General features: G+C 49.5%; 1 protein-coding gene and 1 long non-coding RNA gene across 13 annotated transcripts in view; one reads left to right on the top strand and one right to left on the bottom strand.

Moving 5' to 3' along the window:
- VGLL4 (vestigial like family member 4) overlaps window positions 1–24,708 on the top strand; it is a 167,483-nt gene that overhangs the window by 139,350 nt on the left and 3,425 nt on the right. For 5 of the 9 annotated variants that reach the window (XM_045051964.1, XM_045051965.1, XM_045051963.1 and 2 more), the window contains 2 exons: window positions 13,251–13,277; window positions 19,531–19,753. In XM_045051964.1, the coding sequence (XP_044907899.1) occupies window positions 13,251–13,277; window positions 19,531–19,753 (250 nt within the window). Of the gene's footprint in view, window positions 1–1,214; window positions 3,029–13,250; window positions 13,278–15,535; window positions 15,873–19,530; window positions 19,754–24,708 lie in introns of those variants that run through there. The other 4 variants (XM_045051961.1, XM_003982490.6, XM_019824995.3 and 1 more) reach the window with 3 other exon arrangements.
- LOC102901866 lies at window positions 11,800–19,532 on the bottom strand. 4 transcript variants are annotated; one of them, XR_006593967.1, is made up of 3 exons: window positions 16,332–19,532; window positions 15,126–15,419; window positions 11,800–12,054 (listed from the first exon to the last, which is right to left on the bottom strand). It is a non-coding gene; the product is annotated as an uncharacterized LOC102901866 (long non-coding RNA). The 4 variants fall into 4 exon arrangements; XR_006593966.1 differs by lacking the exon at window positions 11,800–12,054 and having other exon boundaries at window positions 15,083–15,419; window positions 16,332–16,506; window positions 17,978–19,532; XR_006593964.1 differs by lacking the exon at window positions 11,800–12,054 and having other exon boundaries at window positions 15,083–15,419; window positions 16,332–18,147; window positions 18,352–19,532.

The raw sequence follows: 24,708 nt of genomic DNA, 5'->3' as shown, positions 1-24,708 counted from the left end.
GTTCATTTCAATTTCTAGCCCATAATTCCAACAGTTTTACCTAAAAGAAAAAAAATTCTAGTACCTTCACTTAATTCATGGCAAAGATAGAGCATTCTCTGTTCCTTTGTCCCCCAAATCTACAGAACTCCAGCAAAACCACACATATTGCTTCCTGTGTGATCTTACTGACAATTTCTTACTGACAAGTAATTCATTTGAAGCTCAGGTGAAATCTCTTGACTGAAAACTGGTGCCGTGTGTGTGTGTGTGTGTGTGTGTGTGTGTGTGTGTGTGTGTGTGTAGGTGTCTTCTAATTTTCAGCAGCATGTATGGTATCTAATAAAAACAGTCCCGGAATTCTTAAGACTTGATGGCAGTAATTGCTCACTGGTGCTGTGATGGGATGTGGGTGTCTGTGTAGGACTTGGAAAGGTGACTGTGGCGTTACCCTGGTGACTGAGCGGTAAGACCTGGAACTGTTGGCAGTGGTGCCTCCCAGCCAAGCGTCTTGCCCGGTGCTGAGCTCCAGGCAGCAGCTGCCGTGGCTCACAGGAGCTCCATGCTCCTTCCCCCTCCTATTGCCGAGGTCCTGGGACTGCCTCCTTTTTTTCCTTTTCCAGGATTGGTTGTTTAACTCTTCTTTCATTTCCAAGAAATGTAGCACAGTATCCTTCCAGTAAATTCCCCTTCAACTAGCTAGCCTTGTTTTATGTTGCTTATAACCCAAAGAACTTGTTAGCAAATGCAGATCCTTGGGTTGTTTACAGTGTTTTACTGTTATTTGTGAAACTTGTGGGATGATGTGTGTATATACATCCTTGTTCATATGCCATATTTCCCATGTTTCTTGAGATGGAATTTCAGGGTCAGAGGGCACCTATTTCTACTTTGGCTGGTTTATTTTGCCAGCTTGGTCTCTACCAGGTTCACTGATACACATTCCCACTAGTCACTGTGTGCATGTCCTGTCTCCCTGCATCATCACACAGGTGACTGTTACCATGTATTTAATTTTTGCAAGATTCATAGGGGAATCATTGTGGTAATTTGCCCTTTTTCCCCCCTCTCTGCTGTTAGGGAACTTGAATGATCTTTTCATATGCTTATTGGCCATTTGGATTTCTTTTGTGACTGTATCTTTGTCCTTTTTTTTTTTTTTTTCCATTAGGACATTCATCTTCTTTCTCTTAATGTGTTAGCACTTTTCACGTAAAGGATCCTTCATCAGATGTGTTAGGAAAATAATTTCCTAATTTGTCGTTTGCTTTTCAACATTAATGTGTTTTTGAAATAGAGATGTTTAAAATTTGGAAGTGGTTGAATCAATCTTTTCTTTAATGGAAAAGGCTTCTAGAGTGTTCTGGAAGGGACTGCAGTGTGTTGGTTAGTACCTTGTAACACATATATCTGTGCTGTTTTGATGGTAGGATCATTGTGTCTGCTAAATACATGTTAGCTGTGAACTGGAGAGAAGCGTATCGTTTGTGTATTACTTCACTAGTTCATTTTACCCAGCATTTCCCAAGTGCCTACTTTGTGGGTGGCATGGGGGATGTGGGTGTGCAGGGAAGGAGTCAGCCCTGGCTAGGGGAGGGGACCTAGCTGTGCCTGAAGAAGTGCCAGGTGGTGGTGTGAGGGCAGGGGCACCGCCTGCCTTTTCCTGACTTGTCTGCTTTCTCCCTCCCTTGCCCCTCAAGGACATCTTTCACCGTCATTCAGCACTGTGAATGGGCCAGAGTGCTTTCGGTATTTGTTTTAATAGCCTCTTGTTGGGTACCATAAGTAAGCTCTGAAATCAGAAGTTTAAATTCTGTTTTTATTTAACCATTTTACCAGATGTTTCCTGTGGTTTGACAGATGTACCATTTACTCGAAAGTTACACTCCTGAGATTTTGAATGTTATGGACACTGTTGCTATAGACAATGATTCTGTCAGGGCAGGATTTGGAAGACAACTTTCGAATCATTTTTGAGTTGAAGATGTGTGTTTACCCAGAACAGAAATGCCGGTCTTCATAATCCGCTTCTCCTTTCTCTGTTAGCATCCTGATCTCCGGTTTATGAAAGACTGTAAGCTGTTAATTAGAGTTTGTTCCAATAAACACTGTTGTGCCTCAGTGGGGATTACTTTCTGAAAGCAGCCGGACTCCGGTACCTCCAGGTTTTGTTTGCAAAACTCACCTGGGTCAAAACGAACTCAGATGGTGGGCAGGAGATGATTCAAAGTGGGTTGAAAATCTGGCTTGATGCCCCTGTTGGTGGGCCCCTTGACGCTGGGGTACTGTCGATGGAGACGGCTGCAGACATGGTAGTTTTTTGCACCCACTGAATGCCCATGAAGAGAAAAGCAAGTACTGCTGGGGTACCTTTGCCTCCCCCCTGCCCACAGTCAGCGTTTCTCTGCAGCCCGAGTCCTAACAGAAAAGAGCCTCTGATCCAGGATTCTGCTGGTGGGAGGAAAGCAGAAGGAAGTTGCTTCCTACGAAACACAAGTGAGACCGAGTTGTGGCTGCAGTGCAGGAAAAATGGGGATTTCTGACATTCCTTCACTGAGGGCCCAGATGCAAGGGGTGCCATGGAGGTGCATGCATGGTGCCGTCAGGGCTGGCTCCCTTCTCCAGCAACCTTCCTCTCCTGTGTTTTGTTTAGCCTTATTTAGAGTTTTATAAAAGCCTTATGCTATGGAAGATGGAGAAACAAAGAAAGAGGAAATCGCATGCTATAATTCTGACAGCACATCTATTTGCGCACGAAATGGAACTGTAACGATGCATGTAACGTTTTGGCAAGACCCCCTCTGTAAATAAACCCTCCCAGGAGTTACTAACCTATCCCAGGACCCACAGGAAACTTTTCCTTGCAGTGTGGGGGCAGGCAGGCCCCTTACCTTGCAACTCTCCTCCTAGACGGGGACTCTTATTCTGACAGGCGATCTGCCTACCCACTTTTGTGCCTGGGCCTGCTTGCCAAGTTTGTGAGGCCCAAGGCTTTCTTGTGGGAGGACGCGGGGCTGTCTTCATGCTCTTTGGCAATGATTAAAGTGAGGTTAGTACCAAAAACCCTTTCATTTTATTCCCTTATCCTTGCTTTTTCAAACCAGATGGCAACCCTGTATTTTCAGCTGTAATTAATTTAAACTATGAGGCAGCGAGTCCTGGGAGAGGTAGAGTTGACTGTGCTCAGAAGGGACAGCAGTGATTTTCCTGCTCAGCCCTCTCCCCTCACCAGATGGCACCTCGTCCCAATCAGAGCCGTGTCCCCGGTGCTGCTTCTGAGAGGACCTGGCAGGAGAGAGAGGGCTGTTAATGGGGCTGCTGGGCTGGCCACCGGTGACTCATGTGAGCTGTAAGGGTTAATGCACACTAGTAATTGTTGCCTTAATGGATTGGAAGTAACCAGGTTCCAGGTGATGGCTGACGTGTTATTGCCAGGCCGGGCTATCATGTGACTGCCTCCAGACAATGGTGCATAGTTTGAGTGGCTGCTGATTCATGGAGTACAGGGTGCTTTTTCTTCCTATTCCCTTCAGCTGCCAGGTTGGCCTCCAAAAGGGGGTATGTTTTAGGTTTAACATTTATTCTTAAAGAAAATTACAAGGGAAATAAAAGCCCTTGGCCACAATTGCAGTCTGGAGGTTTTGACCTCAGCTATTTGACCACTTCCCTCCGTGGAAATTCTCCTTGTGTCCCCTGTCTGTAAGTTGTTCTAGATGCAGGGTCAATTAGTGACCAAGAGATCCTTCACATTTAATAGAAAGTGAGCACTTTGGTTTCATCTCTCAGTAACCCGACAAATAACTCCACAGAGCGGCCTCCTACCCCCCTACCCTCTTCTCGCCTCCTTGCTCTGAACTGACCACCTGAGAGCTGGGCGTCCAGGCGCTCCCACCTGCCCACACAGGTAGGCACAGCGGGGTTTTCGTTTCATCGTTTGAGAAACACATTTTCAGGGCAGTTGCTGAGGAATTGCAGACTGAAGAAGATTTGTTAACGATAATATATGTGCAAAACACTGTGTAAAACTGTATGCTAATGTTATACAAGTGGTAGTTATTACTATTATTAACATTAGCCATCCTTGGATGACCTGAACTAATTTTTAAAGGCTCACAGTGAGAAATGAGAACCACAAGTATGTAGTTTGTGAGTCTCCCAGAATGCTCACTGGTGATTACAGCATCATTGACTGCGATCCGTGTGTGTGCCTGAGTTTGCTGACTTTGGTGAGCTGGGTGATGGATGTTCTTTGTTTATTTAATTTTTATGTCAAATATTTACATTATTCATGAGTATTTCTCTCTTGGGCCACTTGGGCTGTGTTTACCAAGACTTGCGTTTTTGTTGTTGTTGTGAGCCAAGACCCATCGTTTTGGAAACCTTTTATTTTTCTCTAGTAGAGAGGGACAGACATGTAGATGATTTGTCAAGGCTTGTAAGGACGAACAGTTTCACATAGAATAACCATATGGTCCAGCAAGTCTGCTTACTGGCATGTGCCCCAAGGAAGTGAAAGCAGGGACTCAAACCAGTTCTTGCACATCTTTGTTCATAGCACCATTATTCACATTATTCACCCCCAAGAAGGGGGCGAACAACCCAAACGTCCATCACTGGATGAATAGATACACAAAATATGTGTGCACACAATGGAGTGTTTATTCAGCCTTGAAAAGAGAACACAACTCTGATACACGCTGTAACGTGGATGAACCTTGAAGACCTTCTGCCAAGTGAAGTGTACAAAAGATGAAATCGTATGCAATTCCGTTTATGCGAGGAGGGTGGCTGTCAGGTGAAGGGGGAGGGGAGAATGGGGAGTTCGTGTTTCATGGGGACAGAGTTTCATTTTGGGAAGATGAACATTCTGGAGATGGTGGTGATGGCTGCACAGCAGTGTGAATATTTAAGGCCACTCAGTGGTGTCCTTAAAAATGACTAAAATGGCAAATTTTTTGTGTATTTTACCACAGTAAAAAAAAATATATATATATATATATATGTACATATATATATATATATATATATATATATATATATATATATATATCTTCAGTTCACTTGAATAGACAATAATGAATCTATCATGTGTTCCATACTCCATTGAGATGAGTGGTGTGTAGGGAGGAGGTAAGTGGTTTGGAAGACAGCAGAAGACCAGCCCCCGAGGATTTGATATTTGGTGCCTAATAATAGAGAATCACAGTGTGAGGACTCTGGGGGTGGTGATTTTAATTTAAAGGACAGGTAGGATTAACCATTACCATTTGGTTTTGAACTCCTCATGAAAAGGAGAGGGGTGTGTCACTGGGGTATTGGGGGACAGACTCTAGAGGTTCTCCAAAGGGTCTGGAATCATCGACTCAAGATTTTGGAGAAAATGCCATCTCAGTGTTGAACAGAATCATCAAGTTCCCTGAGGTTCCTTTGCCCATTTCTTTTCCGGGTTTCAGGTTTCGGATACGGACGTGATTTTTAATAGCCCAGGGGATGGCTCTTAGACGTTAGTCACGTAAAACAAAGCTAAGCAGACACTTAGAGATAGTTCTGAATTTTATGAAGTTTGCAAATGAGAATATTTGTAAAGCATTGCAACTTTAGGGATGCCTCATGGCTCAGTTGGTTAAGCATCTGACTCTTGCTTCAAGTTCAGATCATGATCTCACGGTTTGTGAATTTGAGTCCCACATCAGGCTCTGTGCTGACAACTCAGAGCCTGCTTGGGATCTCTCTCCCCTCTCTTTCTCCGCCCCTTCCCCACTCGTTCTCTCTCTCAAAATAAATAAATAAAACTTTAAAAAAAATAAATGCAACTTTATAACTCATACAAAAATGAGATAGGCCATCTCTGTTGTTTTTTTCAGATCCCTTGGGAACTTTGCTTTAAGAATAGAGATTGATGAGTGATTTCCCTATCAATTGTTAGTATATAATAGCCTTTCCAAGCATATGAGGGTCCTCAAAACAATCTTTAATTCATATCTCGTTCCTATCGTGTAATGTTTAAAAAAAAAAGGCCAATTTTTTCTCTAGTCTTTGAAAGATGGGGTTCCGACCGGACTGCCTGGATGCCCAGAGGGAATTAATGGACTAAATGCCTAGCATTAATGTACTCCATAATTTGCTCTCAGAAGGTCTTTGAGGTTCTTTATTACTATTTTAAAGAATATTGGGTAGAGCCCTCATTATATTTTATTAGATGAATATTTAATCAGTTTATATATACAATACTTAAATTTTCAAACTTTTTAGTACAGTTACATATAGTAATTTAACTCAGTAATTTTGCCCACGAAGTTTCTGATGTCAGTCAGTCAAGGTAGGTGGGTGGTTTCAAGAGAAAAATTGGCTTTCTAACTTTTGTTTAGTGTTGAATAAATGCACCAAATTAGAGGTTATCCTCAACATCAAGAAGTCACGAGATCATTGGGAGCTGGTGGCCACCGGCGTTGAGTGCGGGAAGGCGGCCTGCGGGTGTGCGTAGGGAAGAGGGAGTAGTGGCAAAGCCTATGGTGCGGCAAGGGCGTTGGCCAGTCTGTCTCCGATGTGCAGCACATGTGATGTGAATGTGGAGTAACCCATTTGTAATTCTTGCCAAGGTTCGGTCACAAATATAGCTGAATGTAAAGGGAAAAAAATAGTGGGAGGAGTTCAGATGACCACACACCTCCTATGTGACACAGGTCCTGGAGTGACTGTTGGCATCTTGGGTAATGCCGTTAAAAGTGTAGTTCCAGGTGACTGAGGCTGTTGAAATAATCCTGATTTCGAGCGTTCTGTTAACCTTAGTTTTTATTAGACCTCATGTGCTGATGTTTGGTTCAGAAATAGGCTACCATACATTGAAAGGGATGCTCTTTTCCTGCATGCCCTGTGTTAGATCACATCTGGAGTATCAGGTTTAGTTCTGGGCACCACACTCAAAGATGAATGTTAATTTGTAAGGCAGGTGGAGGTGGGCGTCAAGATGGTAAGGGGGTCCAGTACAATTTGCAGCAGTTTTTTGCTGAAGAGAAATCTGGGCATGGCAGGGCTGACGGCAGTTTCCAGGGCTTGGAAGAGGAAAGAGGCTCCATTGAATTTTTCCAATGGTTTTCCAAAGGTTCAAACCTTTGACCCAAGAATTGAACTGGAAAGCAGATTTCATTCATTAGGAGGAAGAATCTTTCATTGAAGCTCTTCAGTCATTGAGTGAATTGCCTGAAGAGAAAGTAAGTGCCCATCCCCGGAAGTGTTTAAGAAGTAGCCACCCTCCAGTTAGGGAATGAATGAGTCACTGGGGTGAAAGGCACAGCATAGGGAATATAGTCAGTGGTACTGTCAGAGGGTTGCGTGGGGACAGATGGTAGCTACACTCGTGGTGAGGACAGCATATGTATAGAAGTATTGGATCACTGTTGTCTACCTGAAACTAATGTAACATTGTGCATCGACTACACTTTAACTTAAAAAAAAAAAGGAGTGGTATGGCCATCTTCAGGAGGCCATGGTTGCTCATTCTCTCCTTTGTTTACAGCCATCTTACCATGAAGCTCTCTTCCTTTGGGTAGGACAATGCACCCAAATCTTTTTGTGAGACAGCTTTATAATATAGTCCAGTGATTTACTGCAAAATGCAGAGTAAAAACTAAGAGTGAGCCTTCAGAAGAAATTGAATGGAATTACAAAAGGTGGCTTGGTACCAACCTGGAAGAACGGAAGCAGAAATGATGATGGAAGGTGTTTTCAGACCACTTTTTTCTATGGGGTTTGCGGTGGCTGGAGTTGGCTCTCCTGTCACCAGCTTCATGAGCTCCTCTGACTTGTTCAGACCAGTTTGGGCTGGTTTTTCCCTAAGAGTTCATGTGCCCTTTGGTTGGTTGCTCCAGAAGTTCGTTACTGTGTGCCAGGCACTGTTCCGCATACGGGTGATGGACTCTTGGGAACAGCGCACCATGCAGGAAAGTCACTCTGCCTAGTTTGCTTCACTCCAGCTGTGTGCGGAGGGACCTTTCTTCTCTCTGGGTCTCAGGTCTGTGGACAGCTAAGAAGTGGGGTGCTTCCGCCCTCCTCCTCCCTGAGGAGGGGAGTGTAAAGCAGCGGGTCCCACACTCTACTTTTCTAGTATAAGTAAGGTGTTGTCTGTGGAGTTTAGAATCAGACTGGGGGGTGGGGGTGGGGGATGGGACACAGCAGGGAGAGCTGAGCATCTGGGTTGACCCCAGTTAAGCCGGGGCTGGCACCGGACAGTCTCAGTGGGCAGATCCCTTTGCCCCCGCTTTCTCCTATCCTTGTCCCAGCTGTCTCAAGCATTCCCTAAATTAGGACAGTGGAGCAAAACGTCACCATATTGATGCCTCTGTTGTTGTGAAGGGAGGTAGATGGTCTTTTCTAGGCTTTGGTCTGCCTCAGACATTACAGCTTAGTTACAGAAGAGGAGACATAATGTTTTCCATCCTGTCTCTGGTACAAGGGCTCCCATTAATGCCAAAAATACGATAGTGGGTGTATTTTTTAAAATACCCTCCCTTGAGAGAATACATAACGAAAAAGCTACTACCAATTTAGTAGCAGTAGGAATTTTAAATTAATTTAAATTTTATTTATCTCAGCTACATCTCCATCCACTTGAAAGCTCCTGAGTGTACACGTGTGGGACACGTGATCCGTTCAGGGGTAAGCAGCGCACACGGATCCCGGTCCCGGCAGTGCTAAGTCCCCGGGGCCCTGGCTCGCAGCTGGAGGCCCACTGTCTTGGTGGCAGTTGTGACCAACATGGGGGGAGGGAGGAGATGCTTTAAAGTCATGTTCTCGGGGTTTTTACCTCTTTTCTCAGACGTTAGTTTTTCCTCTGATCTCAGCTAATGATGGAAAACATGTGTAGACAGTTCCAGTCAAAGAAAACCAGTACCTTATTTACATAGGGTTGAGCTGTTTGGAAATGTGGCTGGAGTCTCTCCGCTATCTGTGAGGGCTCTGCCCTGCCCGCTAACATCTCTGAGAGTCTTGCCTCCCGTGGGTGACAGGTCTGGAAAGCTCTTCCTTTGTGCAGCAGGTCGGGTGTCTGCATGCTGGAGCCGTGCACGGGGCGGGTGGGGTGCCGTGGTGCATCCTGCACTCGCTCAGGGCCTGTGTACTCTTACTTTACACATTGTTCTAGCAAACCCACTTAGTGGCTTCCTGGCCCAGCACAAGGAGAAGGGAGAGAGAAGCACTCCCCGTGGTGGCAGGCACACTTCTCCAGGAGGAAACCGGCACACGGCTTCCAGGAAAGGAAAGAAGTGAGTTCTAGGATGTTTCAGACAGGTTTCTAACTAAAATAGTTAAAAAATGTTTTCTTGCTTAGGACTTACATTTTGGTTTTATGTAGAAGCTTTACCTAAGTGGCTGTGATGGGTAAGTGCAACTGCATGGCTCCAGGTGACCTCAGTCAGGCTTCCTGGGTGCCCTGGAGTCCCTCGTGCAGATCTGCATAGTAACTGTGCTTGAGGAAAAGAGAGACCCCCTTTCCCCCGGAGGTCCTTCTAGTCCCCTGCAGAAAGAAGGGCAGGAGTTCACGAAATGCTCACTAGGGCTGACCTGCTGGAGGAACAGGAGGGATGTCTGAGGAATCTCGAAGGCTCAAGAATATATGGAGATGTTGTTATGCTGATTTAGTGCCTCCCCTTTTTGAGAAGGCTTTGATTGGAAACCCGTGACTCCTTTATACAGAGAGAGTACACATCAATGATCTCAGAAATGTCACTTAGATACGTAGTTGTTCTTACACTGTCCGCTACTTGTGATTCCCCTACATGCCAGCACTAGAGAAATGTGCTATTTCTGAAACCCTTGCAGGCAGTTTCAGCAGAAGAGGCAAGGTTGGCCTCATCTGAGTCCCTGCCCCACCTCCTACCAGCTGTTCCACCTCTGAACGCCAGTTCCCTCCATGCTCCAAGGGAACAGCGGCGGATGACCCAGAGGGCAGGCACAAGCAGTGAATGCAAGCGGGGGACAGTGTACAGCTGGCCTGTGGGCTTGAGGGTTTGGTTATCGATGGGCCCGTCGGTGTAGGAATGATGGAAAGATCTGGTGGGTCGTCCATGCCTTCATCTGTCCAAAATGTTACTGAGCCACAAGGTTTTGGATTATAATTTGGCTGATGAGCTTCTTCCCTTGTTTGTGGGGGTAGATGGGGTTGCCTTTTCCTGGCTTCCTCAATTGCTCTTGGAGGTGAAGTCAGGGGGCAGCTTCTTATTGGCAGGTCTGGCCTCACACACACAGTCTCGGCTTGTGCTGTCATTTCTTGGTGCTCATTAAATATGCCTCATAATGACAGGCTTGCATGACAAGGTCCAATGGATCTTATGAACCTATTTGAAAATGAAGATATAAAACATTCGTGGTGTGTGTGTATGTATCATAGATGAAGCAGAAGAAACCATGCCTGTGGAGAATATCTAAAGAAGCATAAAGTAATGGCAGGGAAAGGCTGTGGAAGTTGTATTTGTTTCCTAAGAACGCCCTGACAAAGCACCACGAAGTAGGGGGCTTAAACAGCAGAATCGTGTTGTCTCCCAGTTCTGGACAGAGGCTACAAAGTCTAAGATCAAGGTGTCAGCAAGGTTGGTTCCTTCTTGAGAGCTGTGACTATGAACCTGCTCTTGCCTCTCTCCTTGCTTCTGGTGGCCTCCAGCGTTCCTTGGCTTGTGGATGGCATTCTCCGTGTATCTTCACGTTGTTTCCCCCCTTACGGGTTTATCACTTGGTTCAAATTACTCCCTGTGTATAAGGACTCCAGTCGTGTTGGATTAGGGCCCGCTCTCATGACCTCATCTTAACTAGATTATCTGCAAAGACTCTTTCCAAGTGACATCACATTTACAGGTCCTGGAGGTTAGGACTTGAGCATCTTTTGGGGGAAGCACAATTCAACCTGTAACAAATTAAAAGCCAAGGAGGTAGAATGACCAATACGTATATGAAAATAGGCTCTCCTGCGCTGGCAACTAGAGAAATGCAAGTTAAAACAGCCAGGAGGACTGACTCCGCACCGTGAGAATGACAGAGATCTGCACACTGCCAAAGCTGGATGCCACAGAGGATGCACGTTGGTAGGGACGGTGATGTCCAGCTGGCAGAGGCAGGTACAGACAGAGTGGATGGCCACATCGTAAAGGGTTTTGGCAACATCTGTGTGAGCACTGCAACCCAGCAGTGTACTTTAGATATCTGCCTGAGAGATCCTGAGAGACCCCCGCACCCAGGCACAAAGGGACGTGCAGAGATGGAAACACCATGGGGTTATTTATAATGAGGGAAAACCAGGGATGGTCCAGATGCCTGTCAGTAGAGAAATGGATAAATACATTATGGTGCGTTCCTATGAAGGAATACCACACAGCAGGTTAATTACTAGATCTCTAGGTTGGAACGTGGGGAGAGCCCCAAAGCCACGTGAGGGAGGAAAGCATGACTGCAAAGCAGTATGTACAGTGTGACTGATACCATGATGTAAATTTAAAACGTGCTAATGGGGCGCCCAGGGGGCTCAGTCGGTTGAGTGTTCGACTCTTGATTTCAGCTCAGGTCGTGATCTCATTGTTTGTGAGTTCGAGCCGCTCATCGGGCACAGAGCCTGCTTGGGATTCCTTTTCTTCTCTTCTCTTTTCTTTTCTTTTCTTTTCTTTTCTTTTCTTTTCTTTTCTTTTCTTTTCTTTTCTTCTCTTTTCTTCTCTTTTCTTCTCTTTTCTTCTCTTTTCTTCTCTTTTCTTCTCTTTTCTTCTCTTTTCTCTTTTTTTCCTTTCCTTTCCTCCCCTCCCCTCCCCTCCCCTCCCCTCCCCTCCCCTCCCCTCCCCTCCCCTCCCCTCCTCTCCTTTCCTTTCTCTCAATAAATAAATAAATAAAACAAATTTTTTAAAAAGTGGTGCTACATACTGTTTACAGATCTACTCCTATGTGGTGAGAGTTCATAAACACGAATAGGAAGATTGCCCAAATACAGGACAGCAGTGCATCCAGAGCTGAAGAGGGGGAACGAGCCTGGGGGGCGATCACAGAGGATGGGTTTCAGCTGAGTCTGCCCTGTTCTCCTGTACTGATGGCTGCCAGCGTTTCCTAGAAGAGGAAAGAAAAGGCCTGAAGCAAATACAATATGTAATTTCATTTGTTAGTCTTGGATGGTAGGTTCATAGGTGTTGGTAGTTTTCTCTACCACTCTCCCCCTCGCTTGAGAGGGAAAGATGAAAAGGAAAGGCTTTGGAACCAGTCAAATAGAAATTAGAATCCTTGTACGGTTCTGGTTTTGCAGCTTTAGATGAACTACTTGACCTCTCTGAACCTGTTTACCCCTCTATAAAATGGGCATGATGATACTTACTGTGTAGCATAGTGAGAGATTGAATAACACATTACGGTCTAGGATATGACCTGGCATGTAGCATTCAATAAGTGATAGTTCACGATAATAAAGATACTGTCTTTATTTGTGACTGCAGGTCACAAATGTTATGCGATAGAGCAAGTGGGGAGTGTGTGGCTTGGTTCTGTGTCATCGTTTTCTGAACTCTGAATTATCAGTGGGGGACGCTACCTTTGTCGGGGAGTCATGGGGGAAAAGTTACGTGGGTGGATAGATGTGGCAACCCTGTAAGTCACCAGTTGTAGTGCCCTTCAGGCACAGGTTGCATTCCCTTGAACCTCTGAGGGTAGCAGGCCTCTGGCTTTTGTCTTGATTGTTAAGTGATGTTGAGGGATGATAGTTGTCGTGTGCAACACATATCTCTCCCTAGAGTTCAAGTCAAAGGCAGTCTCCATCCGCTTTCCACTGCTGGCCAGGACATGTTCGTGACCAAAGCAGAGGTCCCAGATTGTTCTCTGTCTTTGGGACACCATGAATGGCAACATTTCCCAACTTTTCTTGCCTGTGACATGCAGCTCATCAGTTTGCACCCAGGAGGGTGTCTCTGCCTTCCCTCTGTACAGCAGTGCCCTGGCAGTGTCACCGCCCCCTCTGCTTCCTGTCTGTAGTTGGTACTAAGGAGGGACAGGCTTGACCAGGATGCTTGGGGACACGTCTGGAAGCATGTCGGGAAGCTGTGGGTTACCCTGCTCACAAGGAGAAAGCAAGAGGGGGTATGTGAGGTTTGGATGCCCTAGGGGAGGATGGGGGGGACGGTAGAAAATGGGGAAGGTATCTTCACTACTGCTTATTCTCCATATTTAAATGCTCCCTGAATTCTGCTCTTTAAGAAAGTCTCTCCTGCTAGGAATTGTCCCTGAAATTTCCTTATTTCCCTTTTCATTTACCACAGATGCTGTTCACTGGACACGCACGTAATGTAGGTACTTAAATAATTCATTTATTCACCGTGTGCTCAGCCCTGCGCAGGGCAATGGGGAGACAGCAGAGCATAGGGGTGCAGGGCCCTCTGGAGCGCCCCGTGGAGCTGGCTGACTGGAGAGCAAGGCCTACAGGACCAGGCCTACAGGGTCTCCCGGCAGCATGGAGCAAGCAGGAGGTGGTGAAGGGCTGTTGTAGCGACCCAGGGGGAGGATGGCTCATGCCCTGCCTCCCCCTCTGTCCTTGGCTAAGTGTTCATCTCTACCATCCTGCTCCTCTTTCCTGCACGACTGAGACGGCACCACCTACACAGTCACAAACCCAGGGGGATCCCAGTAAGGGGTGGCTGTGGGATGCTTTTTGTTTTTGAGAAAATCATTAATTTTAATTCTGGTAAAGCATATTTGCCATACAGTGTACCATTCTAGCCATTTTTTTAAAAGTGTAGTGTTATTTTTTTAGTAATCCCTACACCCAGTGTGGGGCTGGAACTCATGACCGTGAGATCAAGAGTCACATGCTCAGGGCACCTGGGTGGCTCAGTCAGTTGAGCATGCGACTGTTGATTTTGTCTCAGATCATGATCCCAGGGTTGTGGGATTGAGCCCCACATCAGGCTCTGTGCTGATCGTGGAGCCTGCCTGAGATATTCATTATCTCTCTCCCTCCCTCCCTCCCCCTCCCTCTCCCTCTCCCTCTTTCTCTGTCTCTCTCTTCGTCTCTCTCTTCCTCTGGCTTTCTGTCCCTGCCCGTCCCTCGTCCATGCTTGCTTTCTCACTTGAGTTCTCATTAAAAAAAAAAAAAAAGTCACATGCCCTTCTGACTGAGCTAGGCAGGCACCCCTTTAGCCATTAAAAAAAATTTTTTTTAATGTTTATTTATTTTTGAGAGCCAGAGAGACTGAGCCCGAGCAGGGGAGGGACAGAGAGAGAAGGAGACAGAATTCAAAGCAGGCTTCAGGTTCTGAGCTGTTGGCCCAGAGCCCGACGCGGGGCTTGAACTCATGAACCACGAGAACCTGAGCCAAAGTCGGATGCTTAACCGACAGCCACCCAGGCGCCCCTAGCCATTTTTAAAAAACATTTATTTTTGAGAGAAAGGGAGAACCCGCACACAAGTGGGGAGGGGCGGAAAGAGAAGGAGGGGAGACAGAGGATCCAAAGTGGGCTCTGTGCTGACTGTCCACTGCAGGGCTGGAACCATGAGATCATGACCTGAGACTGATGCTTAACTGACTGAGCCACTCAGGCACCGCTCCCCCATCCGCCCACCCCCAGCCATTTTTAGTGTTCCATTCAGTGGCATTAAGTATATTGTCTTGAGGAAGCTTTTTTTAAAACCAAAGCTGCTCTACTGAGCTGATTGTTTGTGCTAGACTGTGAACATTTGTTTGTTCACGAACTATGAACTGTCTTGTTCGTTCGCAGAGGGCGACCATTCCTGTGAGGAGTGAAATGGGAGCAGGAGCACTATGCTGAGGAGAGGACTGCATCTTGGCTGCGACCCTCACCCCATGGGCTCCTCCCCCCACCTCACCCCTGCTCCTGGGTCCTTAGTGCTCTGTCTGCACTAAGCCCTCGTGCACCAGTGGAGGCTGCCACAGACCCTCACTTCACCCCCACCAGGATTGGTCTGGTGCCCCACCCCGCAGGGCACTCTGTCACTTCAGGGATGTTCTCTGTGTCACCAGGACCTGGGCCTGGGGTCTGAGTGGCCCCACCACACCCACCTGGGCCGAGAGACCTGCAGCATGGGGGCCTTTGGGGCCCAGAATATTTCCTCGAAAGCAACACCTACAATGTCTTATACACAGATCCCTTCCCCTGCTGGAGGAATTCGGACTCACATTGGTTTATTTAATGGCCGTCAGTAGTTAATGGAATTCAGTCAGGGCCCAAGAATATCAAGTAGTACCTTCCCAAGGGTTTGGTTTCAGGTCCAAGCTCCTGTTTAAGGGCAGGAAAATCCCATTTTAATGAGAATACAAATGGACACGGTGCACTTTCTTCACGTGATTCTTTCACAGTCTCAGTGCTTGGAATCCAGCTTACTTTTCCCCAAGCACAGTAGACACTTCTGATTTCTCAGCTCAGAGAGGGCAGAGGGAGCATGTGGTGTCCGTTCCCCGGAACGCTTTGTCCTGGAAAAAAGTGTAATAGGCATCTTCTTTTTTACCACCTCTTTACCCTTGCCCCCCCCCCCCCCCCCGACGGACACACACCCACCCGCCTTTCCGTTTTCTCTCCTGAAACAGTTGGCACTGGCAATCCCGCCCCAGGCTGAGTGTGGGTTCTCAGGAAGGGGGCCGGGTGCATCAGAGGCAGCAGCCCGGCCATGGCATCAAGGCACCTGGGAGCCCTTTAGGCTCTGATGGGGCTGCAGTGGGTTTTTCCTGAGCAAACTTTGTCTTTAACTACGACGGGGGCGACTTGGATCTGGCAGGCAGGAAGTGTGCGGTTTGTCTGCTGTCCGTGAGAGCACATGATGCTCTGGGAAGCAGTGGAGCCTTGGGTATGATTCACTGGAGGAGGGGGAAACATGGAAAACAGTGTCTGTCGTTAAGCTCCGGGAACCAGGAAAGTGAGCTGGAAATGTGAGTAATGTATAATTTTACTAAAATTAAATGCCAGGTACTTTAGACGTTTTCTTTCTGTTTTCAGTGTCTTGTCTGATCTGTGATGTCCCACTGTGTCATGTTTGCAGCTGATCAGTTTTCTGGTTAGCTTTCCCAGAGTTCTCGTCTCCTGCTCCCCAGGGCGGTGTGGGTGCAGAGCGGGTTTCGGGGGCACACTTTGTGGATATGGCATTGCCCTGTTAGCCAGATGCCTTTAGACCATTCACTACTGCCTTGGGGCATCCCTTTCCCCTATAACGTGGTTTACTAATCCCCGCGCTTCAGTTGACTGTCCGGAGGCCCGGCTGGGTTGATAAATCTCACTGCGCCTTGTCAGTATTGAAGTGCCACTTGGGCATGAGACTCGGATGATCACCAGTGCTGTAGTAGGTCTGTGCTGGTGACTCTGACATTGGACGGATGGTCACAGGTACGTACGGCCTGAGCTTCAGGCTGCTTCTTCCCGCCAGCCTGGGCGACTCTTCATCCTTTGGCTCTTTCCCACATTCTCCCCTGTCTGTGATGTGGCACGTGCTGGCTTCCCTGGGGCTGTAGCTGTCATGTGTGAGCCTGGCCCCTCCCCAGGCCTCTCTGCTGTAGCCAGGTCATGAGCCTGTGAAAAGGCAGGGATGTGCCTTACTTTCTGTGGCCTTCACAGGATAGGGGCTCAGTCAACCTTGCTTGATAAAACTGGAGTCTGAATTGGACAGAGGCAGATTTGGACTGGGAAGCTCATCATTCTGTCCGGAGTTTCTGGAGTGTGTTCGGTAGGCTCCAGGAACCTCATTTTGGCGAGCAGGGAGAAGATAGTCTCAGGGAAGCAGTTCACGCACCTTATCAAGCATTATGTCTTATCCAGATTGAGAAGAAAACCTGATACTGAAGAGGAGTATTGTGACAATGTAGTTTTTCCCTAGTCTGATAAATTGTGTGTTTAGCGATAAATTTCCATTTAGGTAAAGTCCAGTTTATCTCGGGTTCGACTGGCTGGAAGTCTGTCCAGCGAAACGGCCTATGCTGTGTGATTATAGCTGTTTGCTCTCATAGCCCCGGAGGCGTTCGTTGGGAAGCCCTGTAATGTCTTCTGAATCATCACAGGAAGATGGAATTGTGGACAGGCCGGTTTCAAAATTAAGGTTTTTTTTGTTTGGTTTGGTTTTTGTAATTCTTCGAAAATTGTTGGGGTATATGTGGCATATATGGAACTGTTTGACCAGAACATATTCTCCCGTGATTGCCTTAATAGGCTGAAAATTTATTCTCGAACTGCTTTGAAGTCATTCTATATAGTCAACCCAGAGGATAAGAGGGAGAAAAATCACCCATAAATGAAAAGCTGTGGCTTACACAGTGAATTACTTAGGCTTACAGCTGATGTGTCCCTCCGCGTTCACTGCTCACTTGCCCTGTGCTAGTACGATTATTGGGTCTGTATTATGTCCAGTCCCTATTTAAACCCCTCCGAGGCATATTGTACTGTGACACATGGTAGATGAGGGCACTGGGCTGAGCGGCTTGCCTGTGAGATGGTAAGTGGAACTAAAGCTTGGGGCTGGAGTTTGCCACGTCTACTGCTCTTTCCACCTAGCCCCTGATGGCGTACTGATCCCGGCACACAATCCACCTGAAAGGTGTGAGCATACTCGCAAGCGGCCCCTCTGCCCTCACTCCTTCACGATTCTGCCCATCCTTCGTTCCATGGCCGTGGGGCCTGCCTTTCCTTCCTCCATCACCCATGTACGGCTTCCTTTTTGTTTACTCACGGTCCTGACTGTGGGCCTACCATGCTGGGTAGCGTGCCGGGCAGTGAGGGTACAGGATGAGCAGGGCTTGGTGTGGTTCTAGAAGCCCCCGGAGAGGTGGGGCGGGGGCGCAGGTGAAGACGTTGTTAATATTGGTGTGATGAGCTTTTTATTAAAGGTTTGCTTGGGCACTTGGGGATCCAGAGCACAGCTCCTAAAGCTGCAGGCATGGTTAGCAATGAGTGCTCTGTGTGTGTGTGTGTGTGTGTGTGTGTGTGTGTGTGTGTGTGTTGGGGGGGGCACACACATACACCATTAGCCACAGAAAGTGGCACATCTTACCTGAAGAATGGCAAGTAGACTGTCGGAACTGCAGAGCACAACGCTTGGGGGCGTGAGGATGGGAAGGTGGTCGGCCTTCGGGACTCTGGCGAGAAGGCGGTGGTGCCAAGCTGCTGAAAATTGTAACTAAGGGCGTGATGTGGTCGGATCTGCGTTATACAGAGCTCATGCTGGGATGAAAACAAGTAAAGCAGGACACCTGCATCAGACGGGCTCAGATTGAGTGTGGGTAGCCTGGGTGTGGTGCCATCCTACGTCACCATGGGGGAAGCAGGGCAAAGGGTATATGGGATCGCCGTGTGTTCATTTCCTACAACTGCCTGTGAGTCTGCAGTGGGAGAAGGCATGCCTGGGTGCATAAAATACTAGCTTACCTTTCATCTGATTCAGGCGGAGAGGCGGGCTGTGACTGTTGATTTCTCTGGGTTTCTCAGTGCACAAGCCCAAGCTTCTCTGCTGTGAAACAGGCTGCCCCCTGAGGCGGATGGTGGCTGTGGACTCTGAGAATAATTTGCATCCCTTAAAGAAAAGTCATTGAAATTACCCACCACATTTCTAGTTAAAAGACTTCTCATTTGTTGCAAAAAAAAAAAAAAAAAAAAAAAAGATTATCCTGGCAGTAAAGAACCGTGGACTGTGGGGGCTGAGACCCAAGGCAGAAAGAACCCCAGGAATAAACAGGGGAGGAGCGACCTGGGCTGAGCCCACAATGGTGTTCCTGGTCTTTTATCGGCTGTGCCTTGCCAGTCACCCACGCTGTAGCATTCTCTAACAGATGCAATATAGGATGCTGCCTTTGGACTGGGTCACTCAGGTTGCAGGTGGGGGTGGTGTTTATAGCCCCACCCATGTTCCACACAGCTGAGGGCTTTGGGAGTGTCCGTTGAGGGACTTCCCTCAAGTGGACTGCTGTGGTCGGTATGTTCTGGATGGTAGAGCTGCACACTCGGAGCCGGGGCAGACGGCACCAGTTCTCAGCCAGTGTGCCACCACAGCCCTGAGTCTCGGTTCTGTCACGTGGAAAGAAAGTAGTTGCGGCGCCTCCTTCGTGCTGTGGGGAAGATCCAGAGAGCTAATGCTGCTGGAGTAAGCTTAGAACACGATCCGCCACGTTGGAGGCATCTGGTGACTTTGGATTATGCCGAGTGGCAGATCCTTGTCAAACCAAGCCGGCCTGGAGCACGCAGGCGAGTTCTCCAGGCTCCAAGCAAGCGGAGTTTATTATGGAAGGGCTCTGCAAGCACGTCTCCGAGCAGGGGCAGAGTGCTGAGCCGAGGGGTGGCGTCTTCGCTTGGACGGCCCCACACGGCCGACCTCAGACCCTGGGGCTCTGGCGTCACACCGACCTGGGTGAGCACGGGGGTTCCTCGCCTTACTGGAGCTCTTTGGCCTGAGCCTCGGCAAATGGAGATGACGATGGTGATGAGATATTTCTCCCTAGTGCGGTGAGGAATTAAATAATCAGCATGAGGCGCCCGGCGCAAGGCCGGTCTCCCCTTCGCCATTCAGAGCGTGCCAGGGTTTCCATCCGAGCGCTCATTCCTCTTTTTCAGGAACAAGACTGCCAACGGAGACTGCCGAAAAGACCCCCGGGAGCGCAGCCGCAGCCCCATCGAGCGTGCCGTGGCCCCCACCATGAGCCTTCACGGCAACCACCTGTACACGTCCCTCCCCAGCCTCAGCATGGAGCAGCCCCTGGCGCTGACCAAGAACAGCATGGACGCCAGCAGGCCGGCTGGCATCGCGCCCACGCTGACCCCTGCGGAGCGGCAGCAGGTATGCCTTTGTCCAGGAGGGCTCAGGTTGGCGGCCGGTCGTCGGTCCAGGGGTGTGGGGACCGCGGCCCGGGTGGAGACCACGGGGCAGAGGACCGGGAGGGAGGCGGCGGCCTGTTACAAGGTCACACTGTGACGAAGTTAAATGTCAGGTTGCTTTGCTTTGGGTTGGAATTCTATAAAGTCAGTGGTCAGAGGGGTTATTAGCTCATGCTGGTGAGAAATCTGTGATTGGCAGATAGGAATGTTTTTTATTAAAGGAAAATAAGGAAATTAAATTATTACTTAATAAACACAGTTTGCTTGATTAAAAAACCCAATATTTCAAAAATGGGGCTCCTGGGGAAATACGAAAGGAAGCATTGGCATTGAGGTTTGGAATCCCTGCATGAGCCCATGGTGTTTCTCTCTGAACTGCTAGGGCCTTGTGACCTAATAGGTCCAGCTGTCAGCGTTTGCTTAAGATCGACTGGCAGTGAGTGGAGGAAGGTGCCGGGTCCTGAGGAGATGCTGCGTGCAGCTGGAGGCCCGGGCTCTGCTTCTGGGCTCCCCTCTGCTTTCCTGCAGCCCCCCACCGAAGTGCCTGTCCCTGGGCTTCCGGCCGCCCTGCCTGACACAGCTGGCCCAGCACGCCTGGCGCCAGTCTCTGATCTAGTCTGTAGTAACTGCTGTCGGCAGGGCCTTGGCATCAGACGAAGTCATGCCAGTGCCTGTGAATCCAGTAAGGCCGACGAACGGTTTCATTTCCCACGGGGGAGCCAGACATCTGCATCCCGTTTGTTTCGTTCATTCATGTAACAGAATGGGGTAGATACCTACCATGTACGAGGATGCGAGAAGCTGGGCAGGCAAGATAAGGGTACTCATGGTTTTAGCGTAGAGGAGACTGGTTATCAAATAACTATATTAACGTATCTGTAGACAGCCACTTACTGCACACTTACTAGTACTGCCTGTGCCTCGGGCACTCGGCAAAGCTCTGGAGGTACAGAGACACATGAGTGGAATACGTTTCCAGCCCGGAAGGAGCTTGCAGTCTAGTCAGGGGAGTGGGTGCGTGCAAAGAGGATTGCACTCAGAGCCCACAGTAGAGGTGTTTTAGGCATCAGAGAATTTGATTCTAGGAACAGGGAATTCAGCCCTCTGGCTGCAGCCACTGCCGTGGGGAGTCCCTTGGCAAGGTGGGGGTGGGATTCCACTGGGAAGATCAGTCTCTAAGCCCATGGTGGCTTGGGGGAAGAGGCTCCCTGGAGCCCCTGGAGCCATGTCTGGCCAGAACAGCTGTCTCTGAAGCTTTAGTGTTTCTTGGATCATGGGTTTCCATGACTTTGAGGGTCTTCTGGTTGGTTTGGGTCACATTTGCTGTGTGAGAAGTATGCTGCTGGACACAGTGACTTGGCTCTTTTACCGTGGTCTCCTTGACCCTACGGTAAAACGTGCCTGGCTGCCCCCTGCCCCCCAGCAGGAAGGTCCCTGGCATGTCCGATGTGTCGTGGGCTGTGGAGCAGGCTTTCTAGGACTGAGAACCTTGAATTCCCACCTGAGTTCTTAGGGGATCCCTGGATGGAGAACAAAGCCATGGCTGTGGGGCAGGCTGACAGCTTTCCTGGGAAGCCTTTGGCTTCCCTGACGTGGTGGCCACACCCCTAAGCTTTCATTTAACGTTGGGGGTGGTGATGAAGCAAAGGTTATCATTCATGTGTGTTTCATTCATGGGGTAACCGCTCAATGAGCTCCCTCCTTTGTCAGTGTGGTGTGGTGTGGCCGGTCACTAGAACCTGAGCTACTGCTCAGACATTACCAAGTTCTGTGCCCAGTACTCTGCTGACCACACAGAGGTGAGCAACACGGTCAGCTCAGAGGCTGTTTGCTGGGGTTCTGTTTTATTTGTGAGTGGTCAGGGTGGCTCCTGTGGGGAAGTGAGTTTGCTGTCCCGCAGCTCTGAGCAAGGGAGAGGACTGGGTGGGGGCTTCCTGGAGCAGCGGCACAGCTGTGTGCGGTGGGCAGGCAGGACAGGCGGTGCAGGGCGGCCAGGGGAAGCCTTCCTCTGTTGGGTGGAAAATGTGACTCACATCTCCGGGAACCAGAAAAGGAAAGTTCCCGGAGAGGCATGTCTGGGGAGGCTGCAGAAAATGTCACCCCACTTCGTGTTCTTGTGATGGCGGCTCCGAGGGGATCATGTGTCCTAAAGGAAGCTCCAGAAGAGACCGCGAGAGTGGCTTTGACAGCAAATGGGGAGATGCAGGCTAAGGTTAAATACTAACCCGGGGGATAGCGTCCATCGGGATGGTTCTCACGTGGCCGGTCTTTTCTCCAGGGCAGCGTCGGTTCCACATGCAGCCAATGTGGGTGGGGAGAGGAGTGAGTGGAGTGTGACTGACACATTCTCAGCCTGGCCCTGCTGCTGGTTTGCTGTGGAGGCTCCAGCAGGTTACTCATTTCGGGCCTTTGGTTTCTCTATCTGGAAAACTAGGGTGTTGGGGGAGGAGTTTGCATCCCGTGAACTCACAGTCTGTTCCAGGTGGGTGTGTGGCGCTGAAGCACAGCGTGCATTCGGCCAGAGTCGGGGAGATGGGCCTGAGCTCTGAACAGGAGGGTGGTGGTGTGGCCTGTCCTGGGAGCCCTCTGCCAGGTGGGTTGGGGGGAGGGGGGGGAGGAGGTGAGGCTGCCCCCTGCTGTCCATGTGCACAGCCACCGTGTTCCCTCCATCTCGGGAGGTGCCCTAGAGATGCCCTGCTGCCAGGACTGAAGTTAGAATGTCTTCACAGCATCCCCTTGTTCATCGGTGTTGCTGGCCCCTGCTAGGCGGCCATATTCTGTCCAGGAGTGGCTGAAATAAAGGCCGCACGTTGACTTTATTCTTCTAGCTTTATTCCAAGCTTCTCTAAATTCATTCTAGGATGCTTTACATTTCTTTGCCTTCTGTGACCACCTCTCCAAAACATGTCCCCACTTTGCGACATTGCGTCAGTCAGGACTCTAGTTCCAAGGAACAAAAACCAGCCTGAGCTGACGTAAGCACAAAAGGAAGGGAGTTTTATTGGGAGGACCCCGGGCCGTCTCCTGGAGCCCAGGGTCATCGGTACAGCAGTTATCAGGAAGGAAGGGCCGGCCCTTGCCTGGGAGAGCTGGTGAGGAAGCCAGGCTCTCCCTCCCCTGGCTCTGCTCCAGCCCGGATCTCTGCTGCTCACCCACCTAGCCAGCTTGGCACAGCCATCCCATGGCTCCTGAGACCAATCTCAGTCTCCTACTGAGTCTCGCTTAGTAGCTGGCCCCGTGCCTGGGTCAGATTTCCAGCTTGGCCTACGGGGCAAGGTCACTTTGGCCACGGCTATCTTAGTCCTGCCTCATGGATGGAGGTCAGGAGGTGGGGAGAACACGGGCTCAGCATTAAAAAGACCCTTCGGAAGGTGGGCTTCAAGCTGCAGGCTGTCCTCCATGGGAAGCATGACCAGCCCCTGAAGGGCAGGACTCCCCTGTCACCACGGGCTTGGCCCCCAACCCCTCACCTCAGGTGGTCCTCCAACCCCTTTGCAGCTGCTCCTCTTCCTTTCTCACACGTGGAGAAATGGAGGCTAGAGGGGTGCGGCTACTGCCTGATGAGTGGAGGGCTGGCATTCACCGCAGGTCTACTCGGCCCCTCGGCCTTGTTCTCATGGCGCCATTTTTGCCCATACCGGGATGGGTCGCACTCACTCCATCCCCAATGCTGATGTGTTGAGCTAATAAATGAAACTCCCTACTTTTCCTTAATGTGCTGCTGCTAAGCCACATCTTCCCCCATCTTGGATGTGAGTAATTTCATGTTAGATCCAAGCACGTCCTGGCTCATCCTTGCAGGTCCAGATCTTTATCACAGAACATGTTTTTCACTCCTGTTCATTTCCCATCATGGGAAGGTTTGCTGTGCAAGCTTTTTGTATCTTTATCCTGGCTACTGGTTGAAATCTTTAAAGGGAAGGCCAGGGGTGGACGAGCCCTGATCCCCCTCACATTGACATTGCCCTCCCCCCTGGGCCCTCTGGGTGGCCCTTCAACCAGCTGTCTTCCAGTTGTCTTGCAATTCAGGGCACATCCTTCTCCATCTTGTCTTCTGCACCGTCAGGAGAGGTCTTTCCTGGCTGGAACCTTAGGCAGCTATTTAATTCACAGACCTTCTCTGTCCTGGATACCAGGCCAAGGTCTGGGGATCCAGAAACGCTTCCTGGTCCTTGCTCTCAAGTGTGCCTGGGCTAGAGGTGCCAGGTGCCCGTGTCTTCTGGGTGCACTTAGAAGGGGCGATTGACTTGCTGAACGTGCAGGTGGCCATAAAAGTCTTCACAGAGAGGATAGGTGAATGGGGTTTTAAAGGATGAGCAGAGATTACCAGGCAGACAGTATTGATGTTCTTGGGGCAGGGGAGAGTGTCGGCAGAGCAGAGGGGGTGAGGGGTGGGATACACCCTGTATTTCTGCCTCCATCGTGATTTGTGTGGTCCTAGTAGAAACCGACTGGAGCTGTCTCTAGCTTAAGCAGAAACCGGGAGTATGTCGGAAGGGTCCTGGGATGGCTTAGAGCACCCCGAGGGGTACAGGGCACACCGTGAGAGAGGCAGGGACTGGGCTGCTCTGGGGACTTGACTGGAGGGGCTGTGAAGGCTTCTCACATACCCACCGAGGCCCCACTCACTGTGAATTTGCTGTGGTTTAGCAGGTTCTCTTCAGTTTTGAAGTCAGAGGCAGCAGACGGGCTGGGCTTCACTTTGTCTCTCATCAGGAAGGGCTTCGGGACACGCTTACGGCAGAGGAGGGGAGGGTGCTGATGAGGGCCTTGCGCGGAGTAGCTGCATTCCCTGCAGGCAGGATGGGTGCCCGTCCACGGTGGCGGAGGGACATGGAGACGCGTCCTCCCTCGCAGCTGCGCCGCGTGCGGAAGGACTGGGGTCCCGGCTGGGGCGAGCAAGCGACGCCGCTCCCT

The sequence above is a fragment of the Felis catus genome, chromosome A2, assembly GCF_018350175.1.
Source record: "Felis catus isolate Fca126 chromosome A2, F.catus_Fca126_mat1.0, whole genome shotgun sequence".
Classification (NCBI taxonomy): Eukaryota; Metazoa; Chordata; class Mammalia; order Carnivora; family Felidae; genus Felis; species Felis catus.
The sequence above is the reverse complement of the archived record's forward strand: the minus strand, read 5'-3'. Positions and strand labels throughout refer to the sequence as shown.